At 36.8% G+C, this 25,527-nt stretch overlaps 2 protein-coding genes across 6 annotated transcripts; one reads left to right on the top strand and one right to left on the bottom strand.

Annotated features, from left to right (window-relative positions):
• Positions 1–4,600: 4,600 nt before the first annotated feature.
• Positions 4,601–19,483, bottom strand: si:dkey-24p1.1 (uncharacterized protein LOC556718 homolog). Of its 5 annotated transcripts, none has more exons than XM_051679122.1 (17): positions 19,330–19,482; positions 17,625–17,686; positions 17,089–17,499; positions 16,451–16,777; positions 15,531–15,782; positions 15,097–15,360; positions 12,174–12,446; positions 11,577–11,855; positions 11,054–11,311; positions 10,660–10,917; positions 7,986–8,073; positions 7,329–7,341; positions 6,463–6,593; positions 6,327–6,384; positions 6,125–6,240; positions 5,761–5,824; positions 4,601–5,433 (listed from the first exon to the last, which is right to left on the bottom strand). In XM_051679122.1, exons 2-17 carry the CDS (start codon positions 17,659–17,661, stop codon positions 5,224–5,226), a joined length of 3,039 nt encoding a protein of 1,012 aa, XP_051535082.1. In that variant the 5' UTR covers positions 17,662–17,686; positions 19,330–19,482; the 3' UTR covers positions 4,601–5,223. The 5 variants fall into 5 exon arrangements, with proteins under 5 accessions (XP_051535082.1, XP_051535081.1, XP_051535080.1 ...); XM_051679121.1 differs by having other exon boundaries at positions 4,602–5,433; positions 7,233–7,341; positions 17,625–17,683; positions 19,330–19,463; XM_051679120.1 differs by having other exon boundaries at positions 4,603–5,433; positions 7,233–7,341; positions 19,330–19,481.
• A 3,805-nt stretch (positions 19,484–23,288) lies between these two features.
• Positions 23,289–24,216, top strand: lypc (ly6 domain containing, pigment cell). Its single transcript, XM_051679172.1, has 3 exons — positions 23,289–23,451; positions 23,706–23,825; positions 23,981–24,216. Exons 1-3 carry the CDS (start codon positions 23,400–23,402, stop codon positions 24,187–24,189), a joined length of 381 nt encoding a protein of 126 aa, XP_051535132.1. The 5' UTR covers positions 23,289–23,399; the 3' UTR covers positions 24,190–24,216.
• Positions 24,217–25,527: the final 1,311 nt, after the last annotated feature.

Here is a 25,527-nt window from a genome sequence, read left to right as displayed (position 1 = left end):
ATTCTGCTTCCTAGCACAAAAGGAACATGAAAAGTAAAGGTTTGGATGCTTACATGTGAAATGAACTTCAAAATAAGGCTAATAAATATGTGTGATTTATTTTTCACAAGTAAATGACTATTTCAACAGTTGAATTTGCGGCAAGTAAATTTGAGTGCGTTTACATGCACGCTCCCTTACACCGATTATCTTAATAAGTCGACAACATGTATGGTCATGTAAATGCATTGTGTCTTTCCTTTATCGATGTAGATCCAGAAATGGCTTAAGAATAAATGATCGACACGGGTAGATGTTTGCCAGTTGCTCCAATTTCGCGCTGCATGAACACACCTTAACCAGCGTTCCTACCGGCTTTCCAGTGTGCGCATGCCTCATCACGGTTTCATGTCAAACAGAGAATAATGTGTTTATACTTTTAAATGTCATGTGAACACAAATTTCTTACCTTGTCTGATTCTTTAAATAAGATGATTTTTGGGTGTAATCAGCATATTGGTTGCATGTAAACGGGCTTATTGACTAAACCAGTGGTGTGACTTTGGAGCTGTAGCCTCGTGACAACTCGTAATAATTTGTTCAAGATGGCGAAATCATAAGATATTGTACAACTTGACTCGTACAAAAAGTGTTATTGCCATAGAGACCAACCAATCAACAAACAGAATTTCAAATCAATATAAGACAATCTCAGCAACATAAAACAATATAAAATTTTAGCTAGCCACTTATCCAACACTTGTTTTTTTTTTTTTTTTTTTTTTAAAGGAAACATCTGTGAACACATTTAGTTACTCATCATTCCATATTTATTGATGCATTACAAGTGACTGATGAAGGATGTCTATAACTTGTAATACTCTTCTCTCATCTAGTTCCAAACTGCAATGTTTTCTTTCTTACATTGTACACAAAAGTTACATTCATATTAAAATCCTGGTTTAGGTTTAGGGTTTGGGTTGGACTTTTATGGTATGGTTTAGGTTTATGGTTAAACTTAGAAAAAATCGTAATTGCATCATTCGTTAGTTTGTATATTTTTCACTGTGAAAGTAAAAGTTGAACGTTAAAAAGTTTGTATCTTTTTTTACAACCACTGGAAGACAGGGCAGTTCACTCTTCAGCTTTAATATTAAATGTCAAACCCCAGAATTAATGTGAACCAATATTTATTCCTCCTTATGTCTCTTGTAACAAAAAACAAAAAAAAAGCCTCTCCTGACAAACCTGTGATGTCATCCCTCCCTGAAAACACTGAGCTCGGGACACTCAGTCAGTCACACATTTTTAATAAATAAAACAAATAGAATACAAAACTATAAACATATTCATAGTCATATGAAGAAAAATTATTTCAACATCACATTTTTCAACAGACAGAGCATCTGGATCTGATTTTCTATATAATCATTCATATTTTTGTGTTCATTTTGTTTTATATTTTTTAATTATTGAATATAAGAATCCTCCAAATAGACAACTCGATTTTCTTCTTTTGCAGACACCACTCACCCAGACCTGATGCAAATCTGAGAGCAGAATACAAATCAGTATTTTTCTATAAAAAAAAAACAAAACAAAATCAGTAACACTTTTTATGAAGCCCATATTTATAATGCATTGTATAAGTATTATAAATACATTATAATGCATTTAAAATGCAACTTAAAATGTTAGAACTTCTCAAATAATTGTAACTAGTTTTAATCAGTTATACTACTTTACCTGTTCATGGTTAAACCTTAAAGAGTATAGCACATTTAACACAATTAATATCCAATTTTATCCACAGAAGTTGTATTGCAATATATTAGGTATCGTCTAAGTGTTGTCATGCAAAAGCAGTGGTGTCAACAGTCAAAGGCTTTATGACTTGATTAAATACCATTATAAATGTTTTTATAAACAGCAATAGCATAAATTTGTAACATACATTATAATGTGGTTACAATTATTTATGAGAAGTTATAGCATATTATAAGGTGTATTATAAGTATTGGGAAATGCAATATAATTGTAACGATGTTGGCAATGACGAAGATGAAGAACCCAAGTGCAGTTTATTTACAAAAGTGAATGCCCTAACTATACACGTGAACTAAACAAACTTGACAAACCTGACTTGATATAAACGTGGCCTGACAAACATCTATACTCACATTCACTACTTGACCAAGACACAATGGAAAACATGAGGCTTAAATACATGGACATGGGGGAACAAACAGAACTGATAACAAGATAATTAAACAATAAACCAATGAAAACATGACACATGAACATGGAGGGAAAACAGAAATCACATGACAAGGGAAACAGGAACTAAACATTTCAAAATAAAGACATGAATCAACAAACTACACATGACATATCCCCCCCCACTAAGGGGTGGCTCCCGACACCCCAACTCAAAACACGTAAAACATGACATAAATTCAAAGTTCTGTAGGGAGCGGGGGGGGGGGGGTGTCTTGAGGCGTGGGGCATGGCAGAGTCTGTGGAGGGTGGAGCCATGAGAGGCTCGAGGGGCGGAGCCATGGAACTTGGTGCCTGGAGAGTAGCCGAAGACTCGAAAGGCCAGGGTGGAGCCGATGGCAGGGAGGACCAAGGCAGCGCTGGAGGCTCGGAGGAGCAAGGCGGAGCTGGGGGATCGGAAGACTAAGGCGGAGCTGGTGGGACTGAGGACCAAGGTAGAGCCGTAGGGAAGGAGGTCCCTGGTGGAGCTGACAGATCGAAGGGACGAGGCACAGCCAAAGGATCGGAGAGCCAAAGCAGAGCCAGGTGACCAACAGACCAAGGAGGAGCCGGAGGGACGAGGGACCCCGGCAAAGCCGACAGGCTGAAGGACCGCAGTGGAGCCGAGGGAACGCAGAGCTGAGGCAATGTCGAGGGACTGATAGGCCAAGGCAAAGACCAGGGCTCGGAGGGTCCAGACGGGGTCGGAGGGCCAAAAGTTCCCCTTGCCTGCTCAGGAGAACGAAGGGTGGGTATAAGGGTGGGAACCATCTCCAGGTCCAACTGCTCAGGTGTGGCTGTGACGTGGCATGGAGCAGGCTGAGGCGTGGCTGTGACGTGGCATGGAGCAGGCCGAGGCGTGGCTGTGACGTGGCATGGAGCAGGCCGAGGCGTGGCTGTGACGTGGCATGGAGCAGGCCGAGGCGTGGCTGTGACGTGGCATGGAGCAGGCCGAGGCGTGGCTGTGACGTGGCATGGAGCAAAAGATGGCGCTGGCTTGGCGGCCATGATGTGGAACTCCGGCTCGGCGGCGGCCAAGTCGTGGAACTCCGGCTCGGCGGCGGCCATGTCGTGGACCTCCGGCTCGGCATCCGCCTCCCCCACAGTGAATGTGGAACCAATGATCTGCAGGGCGAGGTCGATATACTGAGCGAGGGTAAGGGTACTCTTACCGCCTGGCATCAGAATGGAGATTGGCTCACTCAGTCCAAACCGGAAACAGTCTTTGAGTGCAACCTCATTAAAGTCCACCTGGAAGGACAGATCGCAAAAGTCCTCCACATAGTCCTCCATGATTCCCCTGATGTAGGCGCAGAAGCCGAACTGCTGGGTTCATGGTTGGTCAAGTATTCTGTAACAATGTTGGCTGCTGACAATGATGGCAATGACGAAGATGACGTGAAGATGAAGAACCCAAGTGCAGTTTATTTACAAAAGTGAATGCCCTAACTATACACGTGAACTAAACATAAACATGAACTTGAAATAAACCTGACTTGATATAAACTTGGCTTGACATAAACGTGGCCTGACATAAACATCTATACTCACATTCACTACTTGACCAAGACACAATGGAAAAAATGAGGCTTAAATACATGGACATGGGGGAACATAAACCAATGAACAAACAGAACTGATAACAAGATAATTAAACAATAAACCAATGAAAATTTGACACATGAACATGGAGGGAAAACAGAAATCACATGACAAGGGAAACAGGAACTAAACATTTCAAAATAAAAGACATGAATCAACAAACTACACATGACATTAATGCATTTTTCTAATGCCTTTAAAATGCATTATAAATACAGGCTTCATAAAAAGTGTTACCAAAAATGTGACTAAAATTTGATTTGATTATTTTTATAATTATTATTAATTAAAGCTATTGAGTGTATTGTTATAACAAAAACTTACAAGTGGAGATGGATGCATTTATGCTTACTTTGATATTGTATACAGTACATTCAGTTATCTACAAAAGTCATTATTTCTCAAGTTAGCAAAATGCTTACCTTTTAGCTTTTTGTATACCATTCAGCCATTTCACACGGATCTGGATTGTTCTAGATTATACATAACAAGCCTCAGTGCTTGAGACATATCAGAGCTCTTTTCCTGCTGCATCTACATGCTGTTTATTACAATAACAATAAAAATAATGTGTATTTATATGCAATAGAGCAAAATAATTGATATTAATGTACTGTAAAGATTACAGTGTGAAGTGAAGTTGTATTTTATCATGATCTTATTTTACTTATATAATAGCAAATGTTTACATGTATGATGAATTGGGCTATTTAGTGCACACTGATGCAAAAAAAAAAGAAAAAAAAAAATGAATGTCATAATCATGCTTCAACAGATTTCTTTCTCTTTTTACACCAAAGTGATTTATATATGTCTATTACAAATGAAAAAATAAAAATAAAAAATATACATTTATTTCAAGTATTTCATGATCATGCAGTTTTAAATTCACACGTTAACACTTGCATCACAACACATAAACAGGATTCTCTTTCTCAGCTCTTTTACACCAGAAAAGTACATTGATGTTTTGTTTTTTTTAAACGTTAGTGACACAATTTAGAGTAGCATAAGAAACTCTTAAAGTAGTTTTCCATGCTCACACCATTGCTCAGGCACCTGACCTGAGTGATAAACACAAAGAAATAGTATCTCTACATCATAATTCAAAACATTCCGATATTACTTTACTGCAATGGCACATTTCATAAAAAAAACATAAGAGAGAGAGAGAGAGAGAGAGAGAGAGAGAGAGAGGGCACTTTAGTGAACAAGCTTAATGACAACATATGACTTATATAACTGCCACATCTTTCAGATGTACTGTATGGCAAAGTATTCACATGATCATAATTATCATATCATATAATTTCATTACTTATTATTGTCCATAATGCTCAGGTAAAAATCAGATTAAGAATTTAATACACACAATTGCTGCTAGCTTCAGTTATGTTTTATGGTGGAATATATAGTTCTGTCCTCTTCATCAGAGCTTGAACTGTCAAAAGGACTCTTCTCAGAACACGACACAGTGGCATAATTCACTTCGTCTTCTTCACTGGTATCAGAATCCCAGTCTATATTTGAGAATGGAAGTTTTGGAGCACCCTTAGAAGAAACATTCTCATAATCAGGTTGCTCGGATTGGGAATTCTGGGAAGAGGAAGATATCATAAAGCAAATATTCTCAATATACTGTACACTATGTAATTAGGCAAAATTACAGTCTCCATTCACTGTCATTGCATCATGTTTCCATACAATGAAAGTAAATGATGACTGAGACCAACCATTTTTCCTAACATCTCCTTTGCAAGAAAGCAAGTCATACAGGTTTGGAACAACATGGGGATGAGCGAATGATGACAGAAATAAATGTTTTTGGTAAATATACCTTTAACATGGAAACATCATTCTGTTAAACTGTGGTTTTAGGGTTTACATTTTCAACCGCATGGCTGGTGTAATCTGAAGGCTTACCTTTGACTGTTTATTTTTTGATACCATGGCATAGACTACAGAATCATCAGTACATTCAGGTGTTCTAAAATAACAATAATATACTATAATTAAAATGAACATCAGTGCATTACATTGCATTTTTTAAATATTAAGGTCAACCAAGATTGAATCACACAGTAAAATGAACGGAAATTATAGTCATACTAAACGACGATGGGAATGTTAAGTAGGCCTATTTTTCAGTAGTTGTAATGAAATTACAAATAGGTCCAAAAAATTTAGTAATTACATATTTTCTTCACAGTTATATAATTTAATCATTCATTACAGTAATCATAATTGAAGTTTGACTTCTGATCCTCATTTTCACACTTGATTTTACCTTTTTGCTGCCTCATTTTTTTCTGCAAACTCCAGAGTGGCATAGTTTAAGGAGGATGTGCCCAAGCCATTGTCTATATGTCCACTTTTTTGTTTTTGTTTTGGGGAATGCCCTTCCTTTAAGACAAAAAAATCTCACAAGCTTGCTAAGCACTTGGGATTTTTTGACAACCTGTTCCATTAAATGGAATACATTCTCTCACCTGTTTCGTTTGTGGCAGGTTAATGACAGCATACACAGTGTGGGTATTAGTTGACAACCTTAAGAGAAACAGATTAATTTAATGACAAAAAGTGGACCGCATTATTGACTCACAATATCAGTCATGCAACTGTTACCTTGGACTCAGGTCATGTAATCTTATAAGATCTTGGGAATGGAGCGTTGCATCCGAGTGATTAGCTCTTCCATGACATGGATCAGGAATGCCTGCCATAGACAGATTCTCCCGGGTATTATTTCGAGATCCCTAAGTGTTCATAACCCAAACAAAAAAGACCATTCAAAAGCTGATCTCTTATTCAGTAAATACTATTTTATCAAGTTGTCTTATTGTAGATGTAAGTTTTAAAAAGTTCTTGGTGAGTTTAATGTTAATATTTTTCTCTCCCCTTTTCTCCCCAATTTGGAGTGCCCAGTTCCCAATGTGCTCTAGGTCCTCGTGGTGGTGTAGTGACTCGCCTCAATCCGAGTGGCGGAAGACGAAGCTCAGTTGCCTCCACATCTGAGACCGTCAATCCGCGCATCTTATCACATGGCTTGTTGAACGGAGAGTAGCATGAAGCCTCCACACGCGCTATGTCTCCGCAGTAACACGCTCAACAAGGCATCCATGCACAACTCACCACGTGCCCCACTGAGAGCGAGAACCACATTATAGCGACCACGAGGAGGCTACCCCATGTGACTCTAACCTCCCTAGCAACCGGGCCAATTTGGTTGCTTAGGAGACCTGGCTGGAGTCACTCAGCACACCCTGGATTCGAACTCGCGACTCCAGGGGTGGTAGGCAGCATCAATACTTGCTGAGCTACCCAGGCCCCCGAGTTCAATGTTAACTGAATTATTCTGTAAGTAGAGTAGCTGTAATAAACAGAAGTAAAATAACCAATAAAAGCAAGTTTGTCACTGTGGAAGACCGTGACAGCATTATTGGGAAAAAATGCAATGGATTATCTGCTCCACTTAGTTGATCTGCTCTTGCCTTGATGATGATCCTACAAAAAAACAAGCACAATCATTAGAAAATGACTACTGGAAGAAGGAAAATTATTTTGACAGACACAAACTGAAATAAACAATTAACACTACTACTACTGCTCCTCAGGCAACCTTACACTGCACATAATACAAACTTAATTTTATAAAATTGTATTGATTTTTAGTTGCATTATTAACCCTCTGTTTGGGGTCTGAGAGAATATATATATGGATTTGTTTCATTGTATATTTCTACAATGTGCCTTTGCTGACCGCAAACAGAAACAGCGTTAATACTGGCTGATATCTTTAGAAAATTGCATACAGTACCTACATTGTGATACAACAGAGTGTGTTAAGGCTTCAATAATATCTGTCTATTACAGGAAAATAATAATATCTATAACAGGATTTTCAGGTCAGGGAAACATATTAAATGAATTTGAAGGGTATATAAGAGATTAATTTAGAAAATGATATTATTATTTTTACACATACTGTACATCATTGGGATCTCTGGGACCCCAAACTTAAAGACAGTAAATTTAATCTCAGCCAGACATGTGGGTTACAAAGATTTGTCAGGGCTTAAACATGTAACTTCAACATCATAGATCCCTTTGTAGCTTTTCTTCAGTAACGCTTAGAAAAAGGAATTTACCTTCGTATTAGAAAGGCGGCCACAGCAATTACAATAAACAGGAGAATGATAGGCAAGATAATCTGATAGAGGATCCTGAGAAAGTTGGCTAAATTAAGAGGGGTAGAGAAAGAGATGAGTTAATAATCAGATCATCACCCTGTCAAAACCTGAAACTGCAACCTAACACTATTCTAATACCAATTATAAGCCTGACTTTACTTAAAGGGATAGCTCACCCAAAAATAAAAATTCTCTCATAATGTACTCACATCATGCCATCCCGGATGTGTATCGCTTTCTTTCTTCTTCAGAACACAAATGAAGATTTTTAGTAGAATATTTCAGCCCTATAAGTCCACAAAATTCAAGTGAATGTGTGCCAACTTTTTGAAGCTCCAAAAAGCACATAAAGCCATCATAAAATTAATCCATACAACTCCAATGTATTAATTCATGTCTTCTGAAGCGAACTGCTAGGTGTAAGAAATAGATCAATATTTAAAACTTTTTAACTAAAAATTCACAAGGGTCAAGGTTTGGAAGTAAAACAAACAAAACAAACAAAAGAGGAGCATAGATAATCATACATAGATGTCTCATTCGGCTGGTTTGGATCCGTCAAATTCGGTGCCATCTTGGAACAGCAGTGGCAGTTTCTCAGGGCCAGCAAAGCCTTCTCTGCTGGCATAACATGCCTAATAAATAAATATATTTTCATCCTTTCATTCTCATTGACCTTTTTGCCTATGCATTTTCAATCACTTTCAACTCCTAATTAATCTACAAACAAATAGCAAAAAAACTAAAAAATTATTCAATCAGAATTTATTCCTCGATGCTTAAAAGTGTGACGACTGTTTCACAAATCGCATGCCCAAAGCCATGCTCCTTAGCCGAAGCATCGCGTTGAGTTTGAGCTCCACCCCGTCAGGCCTTCAGAATTTCACAGAATCCCTCAACACTGCAGTGAATAGGCATTTAAAGTCAGATTGTCAGATTAATCAGCCAATCAGATTGATTTGATCATGCTTTAATTGATGTACGTAATTTGAAAGCGAAGAGTGCGAGATCTTGCTGATGAGTCAGCGATCATCACTGCTGATATTGCCATTGAGAAAGAGATCCTTATGGATTTAAAAACCTGAGATGTTCTGCATGATCGTGTGTTTGATTAATTAAACAGGAAAGGAGGACTGATTTTCACTTCAAGCAAATTGGTAAGTGCTTTTTGCATTGTTATAGCAACATCAGGAGTTTTCCAAGTGTAAATTAGACTGCTTGAGCATTCAGTGTCGGATCAAGTTTTCAAAAGTAACCGTGTACCCTGACGAAACTAAATGTATTGCAAGCAAAATTGAAATAGCAATTATTATTAGAGAGCTTTTTCTTGGTATTAGACCTCCTTGATTCTGGCTTTCATACGAGGACGTGTTTTTAAAATGTCAGTTGGTATTATTAGTTGACTGCTAATATGATGGGCATACAGTATCTTATTCATAGTGAAACTGTGTTTTCTTAATGGCATGAATTGCACTGAAGGCCTAGACTTAAAATGCATGGGCCACGGCTGCAACAGTCATCAAGGAGAGCAGTCTGGATCATTTTAAAAGTATGTGAATGGAGGAGATGCCTTATGCCGAGATCCTTGCTCAGACAGCAACATAAAATGCTTTTGTGTGGAAACAGTATCGCGGCCCAAAGAAACAGCTGCTAATAAGGGATCTACATATGAATATTTATGGAGAGGAGGCTTACACACTTACGTCACTCGAGAGGCAGTTTGAACTCCACACTCGTCAACATACAAACCTCAAGCTGTCCAGAAGTGAACATTTTTTGTAAAAATGGTTTTAAATATTGATCTATTTCTTACACACATATAGTGTTTCACTTCAGACGACATGAATTACTCCACTGGAATCATATGGATTACATTTATGATGGCTATACTGTATGTGATTTTTGGAGCTTCAAAAAGCTGACACCCATTCACTTGAATTTTATGGAACTAGACAGCTGAAATATTCTTCGAAACATCTTCATTTGTGTTCTGCTGAAGAAAGAAAGTCATACTCATCCGGGATGGCAGGAGGGTAAGAAAATGATGAGAGAAAATCAACAAAACCTGAAAACCTAAACCTAAACCTAATTTAAATCCCAACTCTAATCTTAACCCTGTCTCGATCGTCAAAAGAGTTTCCATAAACAAATAATTACAGTAGCAACCTAAACATCTATAACTGGACTGTCCAGTTACGGTTGTCCAAAATGTTGCAGTATTAAATTTAAATAATTATACAACAAATTAAAAATATCATGAGTTTAATAGTTAATACACCTTTTCAGAGTAGCACCATATTTATTTTCTGACAGGAATTAAAATGAGGCTGTGAGGGAGGGATAGAAGTACAGTCTGTTCAGTGGGTTGTATTGTTGTTTAAATTAGTGTTGATTGTTCAGAAACAACTTTTCAGACACCATCTTTCCAAAGAATTTCAGCTGACAAAAAACTGGAAATTGGAACTGATTGGAAATTTAGGACCTTTACACCTTTATATAGCCTTCTGTGCATGCTGTTGAAGAGACAGCAAGTCTATACCTCAGAGCCTAATTTTAATTCCCACAAAAATAAATATGGCACTTTGAATAAGGTCTATCGATTAGTTAATTGCTAAATATATTGTATACTCACGGCTGTCATATAGCATGATATATTTGGACTGGGAAGCTCCAATCTCATTGGCTGCAATGCAGTAGTACATTCCTGGTTCCTGAGCAGTGAAGTTCTGCTGGTTTGACAGTAATGTAGTTTTCTTGTCCTCTTGTCTGTTCCACTTGTAGTCTGTGGGAGGAGGGTATGCATCTGCACTGCATGTCAGATACACTGGATGATCCCAATTCCCTTGAGTTAAGGTTGTCATGTTGTGGAGTATATTTATGGTTGGAGCATCTATACAAAACAGACAAACAGAAACCTTTATTATAAAAATGTATGAATATTTTTGAGGCACTTGTTTTCAAAACATTCAAATGAAGCATTTTTGCCAAAAGTTATTCAAATGTACAGGACGGAAAAGTGTACTCACGCATCACTCTTATGTTTACTGGGTGGGATTTTGCTTTTCCAATGGAATTACGAGCAATGCAGATGTACTGACCAGAGTCTGAGATTTTCAATGAATGAAAGTGTAGTTTCTGTTCACCTCCGACTGACTCTTTACTGACATGCTTCTTCCACTCATATGAGGTCACTTCAGGTTTGGAGCGAGCATTACATGTAAGTGTGAACTCATTTCCCATCTTCTGTTCCCCTTTATAGCTTATATTCACATTCTTAGGTCCATCTGCAGACACATGACAAAAGAGAAGATGAAATACATATTATTTAAGGTGAAGTAAAGCTTACACTCCTTTAAATCTGTTCTGTATCAAGTACAATTATTTATTCTTGTACATATATAATCCATTAAGTATTAGTGCTAAAATAAGTTAACCTTAATCTCAGTATTATTATTAATGTGAGTTTCTACAACAAAAGTAAATGAGTTAAAGTCGTCTGAAATCAAGTTCACCCAAAAAAGTATTTTTTGCTCGCTGATTATTACTTACACAACACTTTCAACTCATTTCCTGTTTTATTTGATCCCACCAAATTTTGTGCTGTACATGTGTACCAGCCTGCATCCGACTCAGAAACATTAAAGTAGACAGTTAACATGTTTGTCGATTTAGTTATGTTCCATCCATTGTCATGCATGTTTCTGAAATTAGATGGTCCTGTCACTGTAAGCTCTGACACAGGAAAGCTTTGAACTGTGCATATAATGGAGATCATTTCATATTCTCTCACTTCCCTCATCATGGTAAAGTTGAGTTCAAAAGGAGGATCTGCAGAGTTCAAGAAGTGACAACATAACATGCACATTAATGTGTTATTTGTGAAAATTTCACCAACTGGTTAAGTTATTATTGAATTAATGGAGCTGGGGTGAGTCATTCGAGATTTAGATGCTGTGTGTTATTAAGGTTTCTACAGTAAATGCTTCCTGTATTTTAATGAATATAGATTTGAAAATGATAATTCAAAACAAGCTATTTCTTTTCACTATAATCATGCTATAAAGCTAAAAAGGCACAGGACCTTCTGTCACAGTTCAAAGGAATGCTAAATGTATATGTACACATTGTAGATTTAAATGGACTTACAAAGTACATCAACATTTGTGGAGGAAAACTTTGTGCCAAGAGAATTGGAAACATCACATGTGTACTGTCCTGCATGTTGAATGGTCACTGCCTTAATGTATAAATGTCCATCTCCATTTGTCTTTGAGGATAGGAGAGAAGAGGTCGGTCCAGGTGTGTGCTTCCAGGTGTACAAGGTTGGATTTGGGTTGGCATCAGCTGAGCAATTCAAAGTGAGACTGGAACCCACTTTTACAGAGGTTGTGCCCTCTATTTTAATGTTTCGTGGTGAATCTGAGAGACAAGACAAATTTACAGTATTCATTTAGGAGCTTTCCAAAACAACTTACAAATGAGAAATACAACAATACAAGTGATTCATCATTACATCATCAATAAATATTATACATTTGAGGGCATATAGTTTGATTCCACAAGTATTTAGCTGATATGTCACAATACACTAGATAGATAGACGGATGGATGGTCTGACAGACAGACAGATTAAGTTAATTTGAAGATCTTTCAGAGTTGTAGAACACAGAAATTTTGTAAAGTTTAATGTCCATCCCACTGGACATCAGGTCTTGAAAGATATCAGCTGGAACCTCATGACTTAGTATCAGTGTGCCTGGTGGTGAAATTTGAGCAAGCATTTCAGAGCTAAAAATATGTTACAATTTGACAAACAATTGTTGATATAATGTCTAAAAATAATGTATATTCAATGCATAACTTGTGATAAAATATAGAAATTAAATTTTTTACAACATTGGCCTATAGAGATCAGCCAATGAGCACTGAAGCATCTGTTGGACATAGCTTTCATTTCACATTATTGTTATTTTTATTCCAGCAGATTTTACCATGTATGACATATTTTGATGTTTTGTGACTCTTTCAATTTACTGAAATGTAGGTTTTTTATTGAAGTGAAGATAAAAAATGTGCTTATTTTATATGAAAATGAATGGTGTAATTTAGTAATCTGAGCCAAATAAGGTCTAAAGACCTTAAAATCTTCCCAAATCTCACCCAAAAAAGCACAACTTTAGTGTTCTTTACTTTATTGAAGCACAGTGCCTTGCAAAATGGTACACTGGGTTTCAAAACAGCTATTACAGGAGAAATCAGAACCCAAGTTGGTCTCCACCTGGCTATGGGAGTGATTAAGTTGCCAAGAGTGTCCATGTACTGGGAAGCTGGTATGGATATTGGCATTTTTAGGAACACCATGTCCCGTGGCAGTTTCTTCCAGCTCTGGTAACACTTGCATTTGGTCAACAGTTTGGAGAAGCTGCTACAGTGCACACAAGCATATACACTGATGAGCAAAAACATTATTACCACCTTCCTAATATGCTGTTGGTCCTCCACGTGCCACTAAAACAGCACCGACCCGCAGAGGCATAAACTCTACAAGATCCCTGAGGGTGTCCTGTTGTATCTGGCTCCAAGACATTTGCAGCAGATCCTTCAAGTCCTGTAAGTTGTGAGGTGGAGCCGCCATGGATCGGACTTGCTGGTCCGGGTTATCCCACAGATGCTCAAACTGAATTTGGAGGCCAGGGCAACACCTGGAACTCTTCATCGTGTTCCTCAAACCATTCCCAAACAATTTGTGCAGTGTGGCAGTGTGCATTATCCTGCTGAAAGAGGCCATTGCCATTAAGGGGTGTACCTTGTCTGCAACAATGTTTAGGTAGGTGGCACATGTCAAACTGACATCCACATGGATGGCCAGACCCAGGGTTTCCCAGCAGAACAGTGCCCAGAGTATAACACTCCCTCCACCATCTTGTCACCTTCCCACAGTGCATTCTGATGCCATCACTTCCTAAGGTAAACGGCACACATGTACACGGCCATCCACGTGATGTAAAAGAAAACGGGATTCATTGGATCTGGCGACCTTCTTCCACTGCTCCATGATCCAGTTCTGATGCTCGTGTAGCCATTGTAGGTGCTTTCGATGGTGGACAGGGGTCATCATGGGCACTCTGACCGGTCTGCGGCTACGCAACCCCATACGCAGCAGGTTGTGATGCACTGTGTGTTGTAACACATTCCTCCTGTAACCATCATTACAATTTTCTGTTACTTGTGCCACAGTAGACTATCTGTTGATTTGGACCAGATGGGATAGCCTTCGTTGCCTTCACGCATCGATGAGCCTTGGGCGCCCAACACCCTATCGCCGGTTTGTGGTTTGTCCTCTTCAGACCACTGTTGGTAGGTACTCACCACTGCTGACAGGGAGCACCCCACAAGCCTTGCAGTTTCAGGGATGCTCTGACTTAGTCACCTGGCCCTTGTCAAAATCACTCAGGTCTTTACTCTATCCCATTTCTCCTGCATCTAACACATTGACTAATCTACCCAGACCTTGACATGTGCCCATGTTAGGAGATGATCAGTGTTATTCACTTCACCTGTGAGTGGTCATAATGTTTTGGCTCATCAGTGAATTGATCAAATCAACCAGCAAGTACACATAAAAACACCCACAAATGCACACAGACACACACACACCGACTCACACACCGCATGCAAGGAAAAAAAAGAATCAAACAAGATTTGGAGACTTCATCTTGCCATCCAACAACCTATTTTCTACATTCATATTGCATTATTTATTGCTACAGTATGTATGTTCTTTTCAAAATCTAAAACTTAGACTAGTTCACATACTGTATAGGTTTAAACTATAGTTCACATGTATGGTTAATACACTAAAACTATGAGGCACCCTATCAAACGTTTCTTGAAAGTTTATGTTGCTTCAGTCGTGATGTCCATTGTAGTGGACATGTGTTGGCACATATTTTTTAGACTTATTTCTATATTGGAGAAAATTAAATATCAGCTGGGTAAAAACATTTTTTAAATGCTCAGCGGAAAAAAATCACATCTGAAGGGGATCAAAAATAATAACAATACTTACACTTAACAGCTACCCAGCATTTATCAGACACTGCTGTTTTTATTCCATTATTTGCTTCACAATGGTAGCTCCCCATGTCGTTTGGCGTAACTGGGCTGATGGTTAATGTCTGTGTGGTTTGCAGCTGTACCTTGGAATTTTTAAAGTACCAAATAAACTCATTGGCTGGTGGGTTACTGTCGTTCACTGAGCATGTCAGTGTCAGTTTTTCTCCCTCTTTGAGATCATTGACAGAAGGTAACACTGTAACACCTTTTGGACCATCTGAAAAATGTATAGGATAGATACAAGAAAGATAATCTTATATACCAATGTGATGATTTATTAGGGATTACAATAAAACCATAATGTGTATAATAATAGAAAGGACTGAGCATATGAACCACACAGATCATATATATCATCTGTTGACAAACCACTTTAACCAAACTCACACTTCACTCTGATTGAAGTGACATTTGATTTATTGTCTCCATGCTTGTTTTTAGCTTGACAATTGTAGTCTCCACTGTCATCTGGCTTGACGTCCTCAATTCTCAACTCAGACTCTGAACTGATCAGTTTCTCATTTTTGAACCATTCGATGGTGACATTAGGATGACCTCTGCTGTTGCAAGAGATAGTGATAGAATCTTCTTCCTTGACATTATCAGAGCTTACCGTTACATATGTATCTTTAGGTGCATCTAGAGAAGAAAACAGATATAAAGTGGACAGCTGGAAACATTGCACTTCATTTTTACTAAGTGAACAATAGTCAGTCAGTATGGGAAGGCCCTTTGAGAGATGAATGTAGTTCTATACACAGTGGCCCCAAAAAGTATTTGGACATTTTTGGACACTTAAGACACTCTTAAACACATTTCAATATCATTGTATTAGATACAAAATATCAAACCAACTGCAAACAAATGATGCCAATCTTTTCTCAAAACCAACTTCACCTTTCAAAGCCATATTTTAATATCTTTTATGCAACTGATCTCAATGTAATTTTATAAAGTCACACAGGTGTCTAAGCAGAGTAACAACAGGTGTACTGTAGTTCATCACATGACTAAACTATAGACAGGTTCCATTAACGTTAGACAACTAGAATGCATCAAAATACTGTTTTGTCATTTTGAATAGTATTTTTTTTTAATCAAAATTATTTTGTAAAATGTTATGCTTGTGTTTGGCCCTTTTTTAATGAAAGCCACTTGGTTTGATATTTTGTGAGATAATGCAAAGATATTAATACATTTTGGCTTAAGTGTACTAATACTTTTTGGGTCCATTTAATGACATTAAATTACACTATACTGTATCTGATCATAGACATAGGACAAAATGAATAAGCCATCATTCGTACATTCTACAGACAGAGTTACATTTCTGATCAGGCAGCTGTCCTGACTTCCTGCTGGACGACAAGACAGAATCCTGTTGTCATCTGCCCATGTCACTTTGATTTTCAGACTGGTGACTTTTTTGCCTTCTTTTCCCGGTTCAGCACCTATGGTCATCCTATCAGCTAGTAAGATGTTCACCCATTCTGGTTCTTGTCCTGTTGTGTGAATGAGCCATTCTGGATTAGATGGACAGGAACCAGATGTGGAACAACGGACAGTAAATTCATCTGATTCTTTGACTGGACTCTTTGACTCTAATGGTTCGATGTGTACCTTACAAGGATTGTCTGGAATGAGGAAAAAATGTGGAGTAAAAAAGGTGATCCAAAACTGTCACTCAAGACCATTTTAAAGTTAGATATCTCCTTGTAAATGTTACCAAATAAAAACTTTAAAAGGTAGTAGTGTCAAACATAAGCTACATTTCCAAGAATTTACTTTTTGTAAACAATATAATCACTGTAGGCTTTACCTTAATTATAGGATTATTAATTTTGAATCTGTGAATTTGAATCTCAAAGTAAATGTTATTTTAAAAAGTAACATTTTAAATTCCACAATTTACATTAATCTCCATAAATAATGACAATTAATTTACCTTCAATTGTGAGAGTCATATTCGCTTTGCTCATGTACTTATTTTCAGACTGACTAATGAATCTAAAGCTGTAGTTCCCACTGTCTGTCTTCTGTAGATCATTGATTCTTAAATTACATTTTATTCTTTGGTCCGATAGTTCACTTGCATCATTAATGAATTCCACTCTGCTGGAGTAATCTTGTGATTGTGGACGTTCTTTTGTGTTACTGTATACAATAGTCCCCTTAAACATTGAATTCTCCTTGTCATAATATGAATCTTTAAACCAGAGTAGTGTCAGAGGTACGTTCTCTTTTTTTTTGTAATCACAGGTGATAGTTACACATGATCCCTCTGCTTTTGTTGCTTTTGTATTATGTATAGTTATTACATCTGTACTTGATTGGGTGGAGGAACCTATCAAGAGAACTTCACGAAAAACAATATCAGTTACACTCTCACATATACTGATAAATTAAGGCAAAAATTTAGATTACATTTTTTATGCACTGTAGATTACTAAAAAATAAATGAATAAATAAATCAATACACACCAAACAAAAAGAGAGGAATCCGTTCAGGAATCATCATTCTGTCTGTAGATTGCAATCAGCTGCTAATGAAATGAAAGACATTCACATTATTAATTTTGAGCACCAGAGTTTTGTCTCTGGAACACAGATAGCACATTTAATGCTTGTTGTAGCATGTGTGGGCGAAGGTGTTTATGTTGAAGGCCACAGCTGCAAATGAGTCAGTCTGTTTTTTCTTCCTTTTTCTGCTCATTTTTGTGGTAACTTGTGGAGCCGATGTTTTCCATTGATTTCATTTTGACAACACAAAGTTTGTTCATTACAGGTGATCTTTACAGATTTTGTATTATTTATCAGTTTTCTTTATTAGGGACCAAGAACAGAAGGTCCCTACTGTTTTTGTTGTGATATCTTCTTCTGGCATGGGAGTCTATGGCAGCCCATCGAAATGAGTGGATAAAAGTTGGGAAATTTGGCACACTGATTGGACTGATTGGCTTAATAACTATTAATATTTAAACTGTTTGGTCTAGAAATATAAATCTTTTTCCCTCTGATTTATTAACTTATGCAGAGCTCACTGAAGTCATTAACTGAGAGTTTGGAATGGCACACTACTATACTACTATACTATAGCTATATATGTCATAAATAGTAAGGATAGTATAGCAGTATAATAATATCAATAAAGATCTTGCATCTTAAGTCAACAACGTATGATGTGGTTGCAAACACTTAAATCTTCAAACAGTCCAAATTGGGAAAAAAGCATGTTGTATGGTAGTATGCCATTCCGGACTCAACTATTGATTTGTATTTCTGCATACTTGATTCGCTTCCATTTTTTTCACTGCTTATCCTACACATTTTGTCCATTCTTCACCTAAATTGACTCTTGATGATCTCTTGAGACCAAGCTGCACACAAGTTACTGAATAGATATTTGAGTCTTAGGGCCATTTTTAAAAGTAGGAAAAGAGGTTGTATATCAGGAAAAGTTTGGCCTATTGAAACGAAACTTGGTAGGTGTCATTTCCACCTTGATTTTGGAGAACCTGTGAAGATTGGTGACAACAAAATCTACCATCTAATTCAAATGGTGACAACAGCATTGGTCAGCAAATCATGAAATTTTATAAATATTCATAGAACTTTCAATAATTTGCCTAAAGATGAATGATTTCCAATGCTACAAGCTCCGCCATATTCCCTGTCAACAATTTGTTGCATTTTGTAGCAACTTGGCAAGTGTCATTGTGACCATGGCCTGAGTTTACGTGAGTGGTTTCACAAAGACTGGTTAAATCTGCTCAACAACTGGCATCAAATCATAGTTCTAATGTCCTTACATTAACTGGATCATGTTTAATGCAGTGTACATAGTGTCACTGATGTACTTGGCTCTGTAACTGCAGCTTGCAACTATATAATTTTTTTTAACTTGTTACCTATTTGCATTCACCCTTACAGTTGCAAACAAATCAGGCATTTTACTCAGTCAAGCTAATAATTCCAAATCTTACATTAGAACTTGACAACATTAACATTTCTCAGATAGCATGTTCACACTATGATCAAAAAAAGTCCTTAAGTTATTTTGTTTGTAGAAGCACATTTGGCATGCATGTAATTTGCAACCTAGCAGTTATGTGAGTAATCAACTATGACATATGTGTTTACCACAATAAAAAAAATCAACTGAAAGCCAGATAAAAAATGATTTTACCTGCAAATCGAATCTGTTGTTCTTAAAGTTCAAAGCTTGTTAATAACAGCGAGAAACAAAAAGAGAACTCCTCTCATGTGTGCATTGCCAGCATGTTACAGAATATTTGCATAATAATTTCAGACATAAAAGAAATAAGCAAAAAGACACAGATTTCTGGTAAAGATAAGAAATATGTTAATTTCTGTCACTTGAGCATGAAGCTGCACTTCCTGTGTCAGTGGTTAGTTCTGTCTCGAAACTATTCAGAAAAAAAAAGAAGCCCCACTAATGGGGCTTTGCTTTTGGGCTGTTAATGATTTCCTGCTTACTATAAATGCCTTCTACTCTACCTGGACTAAGACTTAAGTTTTAACTTAAAGTTAAAGGCAAAAGTATACAGCGTGGAAAAGTTAACAGGAAAAAAGGCTCTCTGATCCTTAAGAGTGAAGGTAGTTCGGTGTTTCAGTCCCTGGGTTATTAACACTGATTATGTTTGGACAGTGTAAAGTCTAGAATAGTTAAATCACATTTTTTTTTCTCTGAAGTGATATTAATTTGATATGAGTAGCCAGTGAATGCGTAAGAACATGGACTGAGTTTGGGATGGAACATCAAAAGATGCTTTCATTGTAGCATCTCTGAAACAACAAAGTTGTTAAGAAGACGAAAAAAGCTGAACTTCATATGCATGAATTAAAACTAGGCCAAGAAAATAACTCAAGGTGATTTGCCACAGTAAAATTATTTTGTCTATGAAAACTTTCAGTCCAAAAGTTTTTGGATGTTTATACAGTAATAAATAACATCCATTTTAAATTGGACTAAACTTTCAGTGGTTTGAAAAGTCAACAAAAAAAAAAACTAAAAAAAACTATTTATTATTGCCCCTCCCCCTAAATATTTCATGACTACACCATTTAAGTGCTCTGTTTCCACTTTCACACCCAAAAATACCAATACTACAGACATAAGCAAAAGCAGTCAGTTTTTTATGTTCTTGGTTAAAGTTTAAAACCTTGTTAAATGCTAAGCAAGTAAAACTCCTTTGCAGCAGCATAGTTCATTGAAATGAAAGAGCTACAACTTTTAAATCATTGTTGACTGAATTAGCTGTGGAAATTTAGAGTAAGCCATGCAAAACCCCTGAACTGACTAATAAAATAACAGTTTCCTAAGAAAAACAAAGGTGTCTTCCTCAAGGTGACACTTATGGCTTATTTGGGCGAACAGGCTTCTACTTAGTTCGCCTACAAATGATGACAAAATGCAGTGAGGTGTTCATTTGGTGAGATTTCTCCAGTTCGAATTTCATCTCTGAAATTCTTGGCCCAATAGAACTCGGCTGGTTGAAGAGCATTGATGATTGGTTGAAACTATTCATGGGTGTGGTTTGGACATGACACTTTTTATTTACATACAATTACATCTGAGGAGTTGCTACCTAGGTTACTGTGGTTAAAATGGATAACTTTGAAGCCCATCTTTCAGAGATTGTGTGGAAGTACACTTTTTTACATGATTTGCAACACAAACTCTACAAAGACATCACAGCCACGACAAATGAATGGAGAGAGATGAGTTTAAAAGTGGAAGGGGCCATGACAAGTTTATTAAAGCAAAGAAGTGGCACAGTGCTAAATTCGGCAGTCTACGGAGATAAAAACCTGCATTATTGGCTTTACTTGTGGCTGGAACAGTATGTTAAACACCAAAACATCACCCTAAATGAACTAATTTTAAAACGATGTCACATAGTATAAACGGAGCCTTCATTCGCCTAGTTGCTTTAGTTTGTCCAGGAGAAGAAGAAAAAGTTCAACTTCTTCTAAAGCATAAACCAGGCCTTTCTGTTCTGAAAGCCTACATCACATCATGTCAAATAATACTGGACAAAGGCAAATGTGAGGGCTTAAATACACACACTGGGGAAACAAGATAACAAGACAACCAATGAAAGGACAGAACTAATAAACAAGATAACAAGACTAATAAACATGAACCAATAACAAAAAAGAACTGATGAACATGATTACAAGACACATGATACAAGAACCAATAAGAAAAAGACACATGAAACATAAGGGAAACAGGAACCCACATGACTAAGACACATGACCAGACTAGGAAGTAAATTAATTTAGAAATAAAAGGCATGGCTACAAGTACATTAAATACATTATTTCTTACTGGAGACATTTGTACACAGATTGGTTCCTGAAATACAAATCGATATCCTCCCCTGGGGCCGGCTGCACCAGCTGTGCATAAGTTAAAACTTAGCCTGGTTGTGGCGTAAATGGGCACTAAGTCACAATTTACGCACTACTAAATATTTGAGCGTTGCACCATTAAACTTAGGTAGGACGTAACCCTACGTATAAATTAAATTTTTAAGGCAGACTCAGACCAGGAGTAACGGATGGAATAAAAAAGCAGACTAATATTTTATGAAATCAATGAGCTCATGTTTTGCGTGACAGGCATCGATCATTTCGACATACAGTATGATGTTGACATTTACACTCGTTTACATTTACGAGAGAGAAAACCTTTTTACTTTTAAGCGGCTCTTCTGCATGAAACCGATCTAACGGTGCAGTTTTCAGGGTGCGTCGCCTGGTGTCAAATTTCAACACATTCAAAATATATATAGGATGTTAAAATAAATAAATGTCTATTTTTCCAGCCTGTTGTATTAGTATTTATTTATCACCCCTTATTTATTTTAGATACAGTTCCTATATAATGTTATTTACACAGGGCAAATATATTTATCAAATCTACTTTTTTTACGTATCCTATTTTAATGGGGATATAATTTATTACAGCTGACAGTTACGTGAATAAACAAGTTTGAACATCAACCGTAACTAGATAAAATTGAGATTCACAGCTTTTTAATACTTCTGTGTACAAATTTGAAGGCTGCTTATTGGATAAATACAAGTAAACGTCATATTATGCGACTACACATCACTTTACGGAGAGCTTACGATCTACTAGTTAAGTCTTGCCTTGAGAACAGGTGGTGCAACCAAATTAAAGACTTAGTTACAAACTAACTAGTAGTTACTAAGCCCTTAGTGTGAACTTTACGTCCTAATTTACATGAGAATTTACGCACAGCTGGTGCAACCCTACCCTGGAATCTCTAGAAAATGAATGAATTGTACCCATAATCACAAACAACTGTGATTGGCCCATCCGTTCCATCGCTCCCAGCACTGAGAGGAGTATTTGCCTGAAACATAAGGTAATAAAACAGCAAATGTAATTTCATCAGGTCCATAAACAAGTAACTCTCCAGATTATTTTATCCTTTTAGGAAGCCTTTAATAAGGTTGGAGAGGTGTTCAGAGTCTTGCGCATCTCCACGTTCACTTATGGGACTGCTGATGGTTGATGCAACTTTTCTGAACACTAAAGAGGCTCTATTACACACAAATTCTTTCACGTTTTAGTCCGGACTAAACAAATTTATTTTTGGCATAAGCAGCCTTAACAGATCACTGAATTAAGTAGTTATCTTTTTCTACAGCATGTTTTTGACCAATCTTACAGTCACAAGACTCACCGTCAGTTGACATGCCATCCTCTCTCCTGCATGTCTTCCATTAACAAATATATTCTCTGATTAAATCAGAACTGCTATTCCACTCTGCCAGCAAAGGCATCCGAAAATAAACTTTAAAATTTCAAAACAACTGAACACATACTTAAAGGTTACAGACCTCCAGCTATAACACAGTTTATGAGATATTACTGATAATTAACTTTATATAAAGGGGAGTAATAGGCCATTTCAAATACAGAGGCCTCTGCTTAATGAGAACTTGACCTCACAGCTAGACTAACACACTCTCTGTTGATTCAATTATGTTCAAGGGTGGTGTAGATATATTTGAAGACAAGTCAGTGATCTACAACTTACAGTACATCGGAGTTGCTTAAAAAGGACCTGAATGAGGATCAGATCACTGATGATATGCAGGTTTCATAATGTACAACCTGGATGTTTCTGACCTGTAAAGGACTTATACGGTTTGGAAGTGATCAAACACTGGGGGTAGAAAGAGAAACTTAAAATAATGTCTCAGCTACTTACCACTCTTCTCCTCTTTTGTCTTCTCCCATCTGTGGGTGAGTAAAAAAATAGAGATATTGACAAAATGGTTATTTTTCACTCTTACTTCATTGTAAAAGTTTTTCCTTCATCATCTTCTAGATTATTTCAATAATATCTTTCCTCTCTCAGCTCTCCTCCACTATTTCAATTTTGGAAAGTATAACAGCTTAACTTTTGATGCATATCAACTGATGCAGTTTATAATTGGCTCATTATTTATTTATTTCAGATTTAGTAAAGCTGGGTTCCCTTTATCTTAAAATTTCAGATCCTTTGTTCTGTTATACGTGTGTATTTCCTGCAATCTCCCCACTGGACTGTCTGAAGTTCCCTACCAGGTGTCCACCAGGTCAGCTGTGCCTTTCTAGCAAATCTGTTGGAAAGAGAGGTATGCAAACGTGTCATTAATTCCCATCCATCCACCCATCCATGTTTATATATTACATACAATATATATTGCATATACTGTATAACATATATTCTCACTCAGCCATTTACTTTGTGTATGCATTTATTTCTGTGCATGTCTTTTTCTTTGAACAGGTGATTTTCAGGTCATCTTGTATGAAAAGAGCTGTGTTCTTCCTGTATTTTGTGGCATTACAGGAGAGAAGTTTGCTATGGGTGTAAACTTCACTTTTACCAATGACTGCTGTAACACTCAACTTTGCAACGGTGTCTCAACCAATTCTGCTTTCTTTGGGCCCAGCACTCTGCTCTCAGTTCTTATGATATTTCTTTATTTACAGTAAGCTTAACTAATGATCTGTAATGCAGAATTTAACTCTGAATTTTGAATAAAAAAAAACAAAAGAAGAAATATACTCTGTTGTGGGCACTTTGAACAGGCATTACATGTAAATGCACCTTTACAAGCTTATTACAATTGCTATGTGTGTGTTTCTGAACCATAGTAGTTAATTGTAATTAGCCATACTGTAATTTGTATTTTTAGAAACAATAGAAGTCAATGGAAAGTCCAAATTTACTTCTCGTTATGTTTCATCAGAATTGCATCATATACAGATATATTATAATAATGTCATATATATATATATATATATATATATATATATATATATATATATATATATATATATATATATATATATAACTATTAATAATTACACATTATAATAGTTACAAATGATAATTTTTGGATAATTTTGTAGAACTAAACATGTAACCCATGTCTGTGTCTACACTACAGTCTTGTTTTGTATAAAGCCTGATTTATAGGCTACTTGACACATCTGTTCATTTTATACATTGAAATGTCTCTACATGCAGTTTGAAACACGTAAGTTTATGCGTGCAGTTCAGAACCAGAGACGCAATAGAGTAGGCTTTTTGTTGTTTTGTCTTTATATCGGTGCTTCGATTTTCTGTTAAACAATCAACTTATTATGCATTATGTACTTGACCATAAGTTGACACTTGTACTATCTACTCAAGCCATTTTTATCATTATTACGGTGTTTTCTTGGTTTTTCCACCACAGTAATTGTAACTAATATGATTTCCATCTTTATATATTGTGAGTGTTATATTTACCTTATTGTACAATATGTTATGAAATGTATGACGGGGAACAACTGAATAACAGGAATGATCTTGATTACACTCAAGAGGGTGGGGTTGCAACGTGAAGCATTTACATGTTTCCATTGATCATGGTTTAAATATTGGGGTGTGTACCTCCCCCATCCCCCCTGTCAACTATGCCCCTGATTACACTACTGCAAGTACCTCAAACAAAACACTCGAGTACTGTTAAAAGATCTGATGCCACTAACCTTGCAATATTGAACAAATCCTGTGATTAGTTCTTCCCGAACTTTGAACTTTAATAACGGGGTTGTGTGGTACCTAACTTTTAGAGAATAACAAAAAAGGGTTGGGAAAGACTGACCGAGCGCCTGTGTAGTTCGCCACACTCACACGACAGGTTTGTGTCTCACTCTTGTGGTCAGAGGACTGAATGAGACTCTCAAATATAACCAACTTTTTTAAACAAACGTATATTTTCTCTCCTTTCCGGTGCGTTTAAGACAGTAATTTACCTCAGAAAAGTATATAAACGTGTGGTT

This window comes from Myxocyprinus asiaticus, chromosome 39 (assembly GCF_019703515.2).
Source record: "Myxocyprinus asiaticus isolate MX2 ecotype Aquarium Trade chromosome 39, UBuf_Myxa_2, whole genome shotgun sequence".
In the NCBI taxonomy this organism is placed as follows: Eukaryota; Metazoa; Chordata; class Actinopteri; order Cypriniformes; family Catostomidae; genus Myxocyprinus; species Myxocyprinus asiaticus.
The sequence above is the reverse complement of the archived record's forward strand: the minus strand, read 5'-3'. Positions and strand labels throughout refer to the sequence as shown.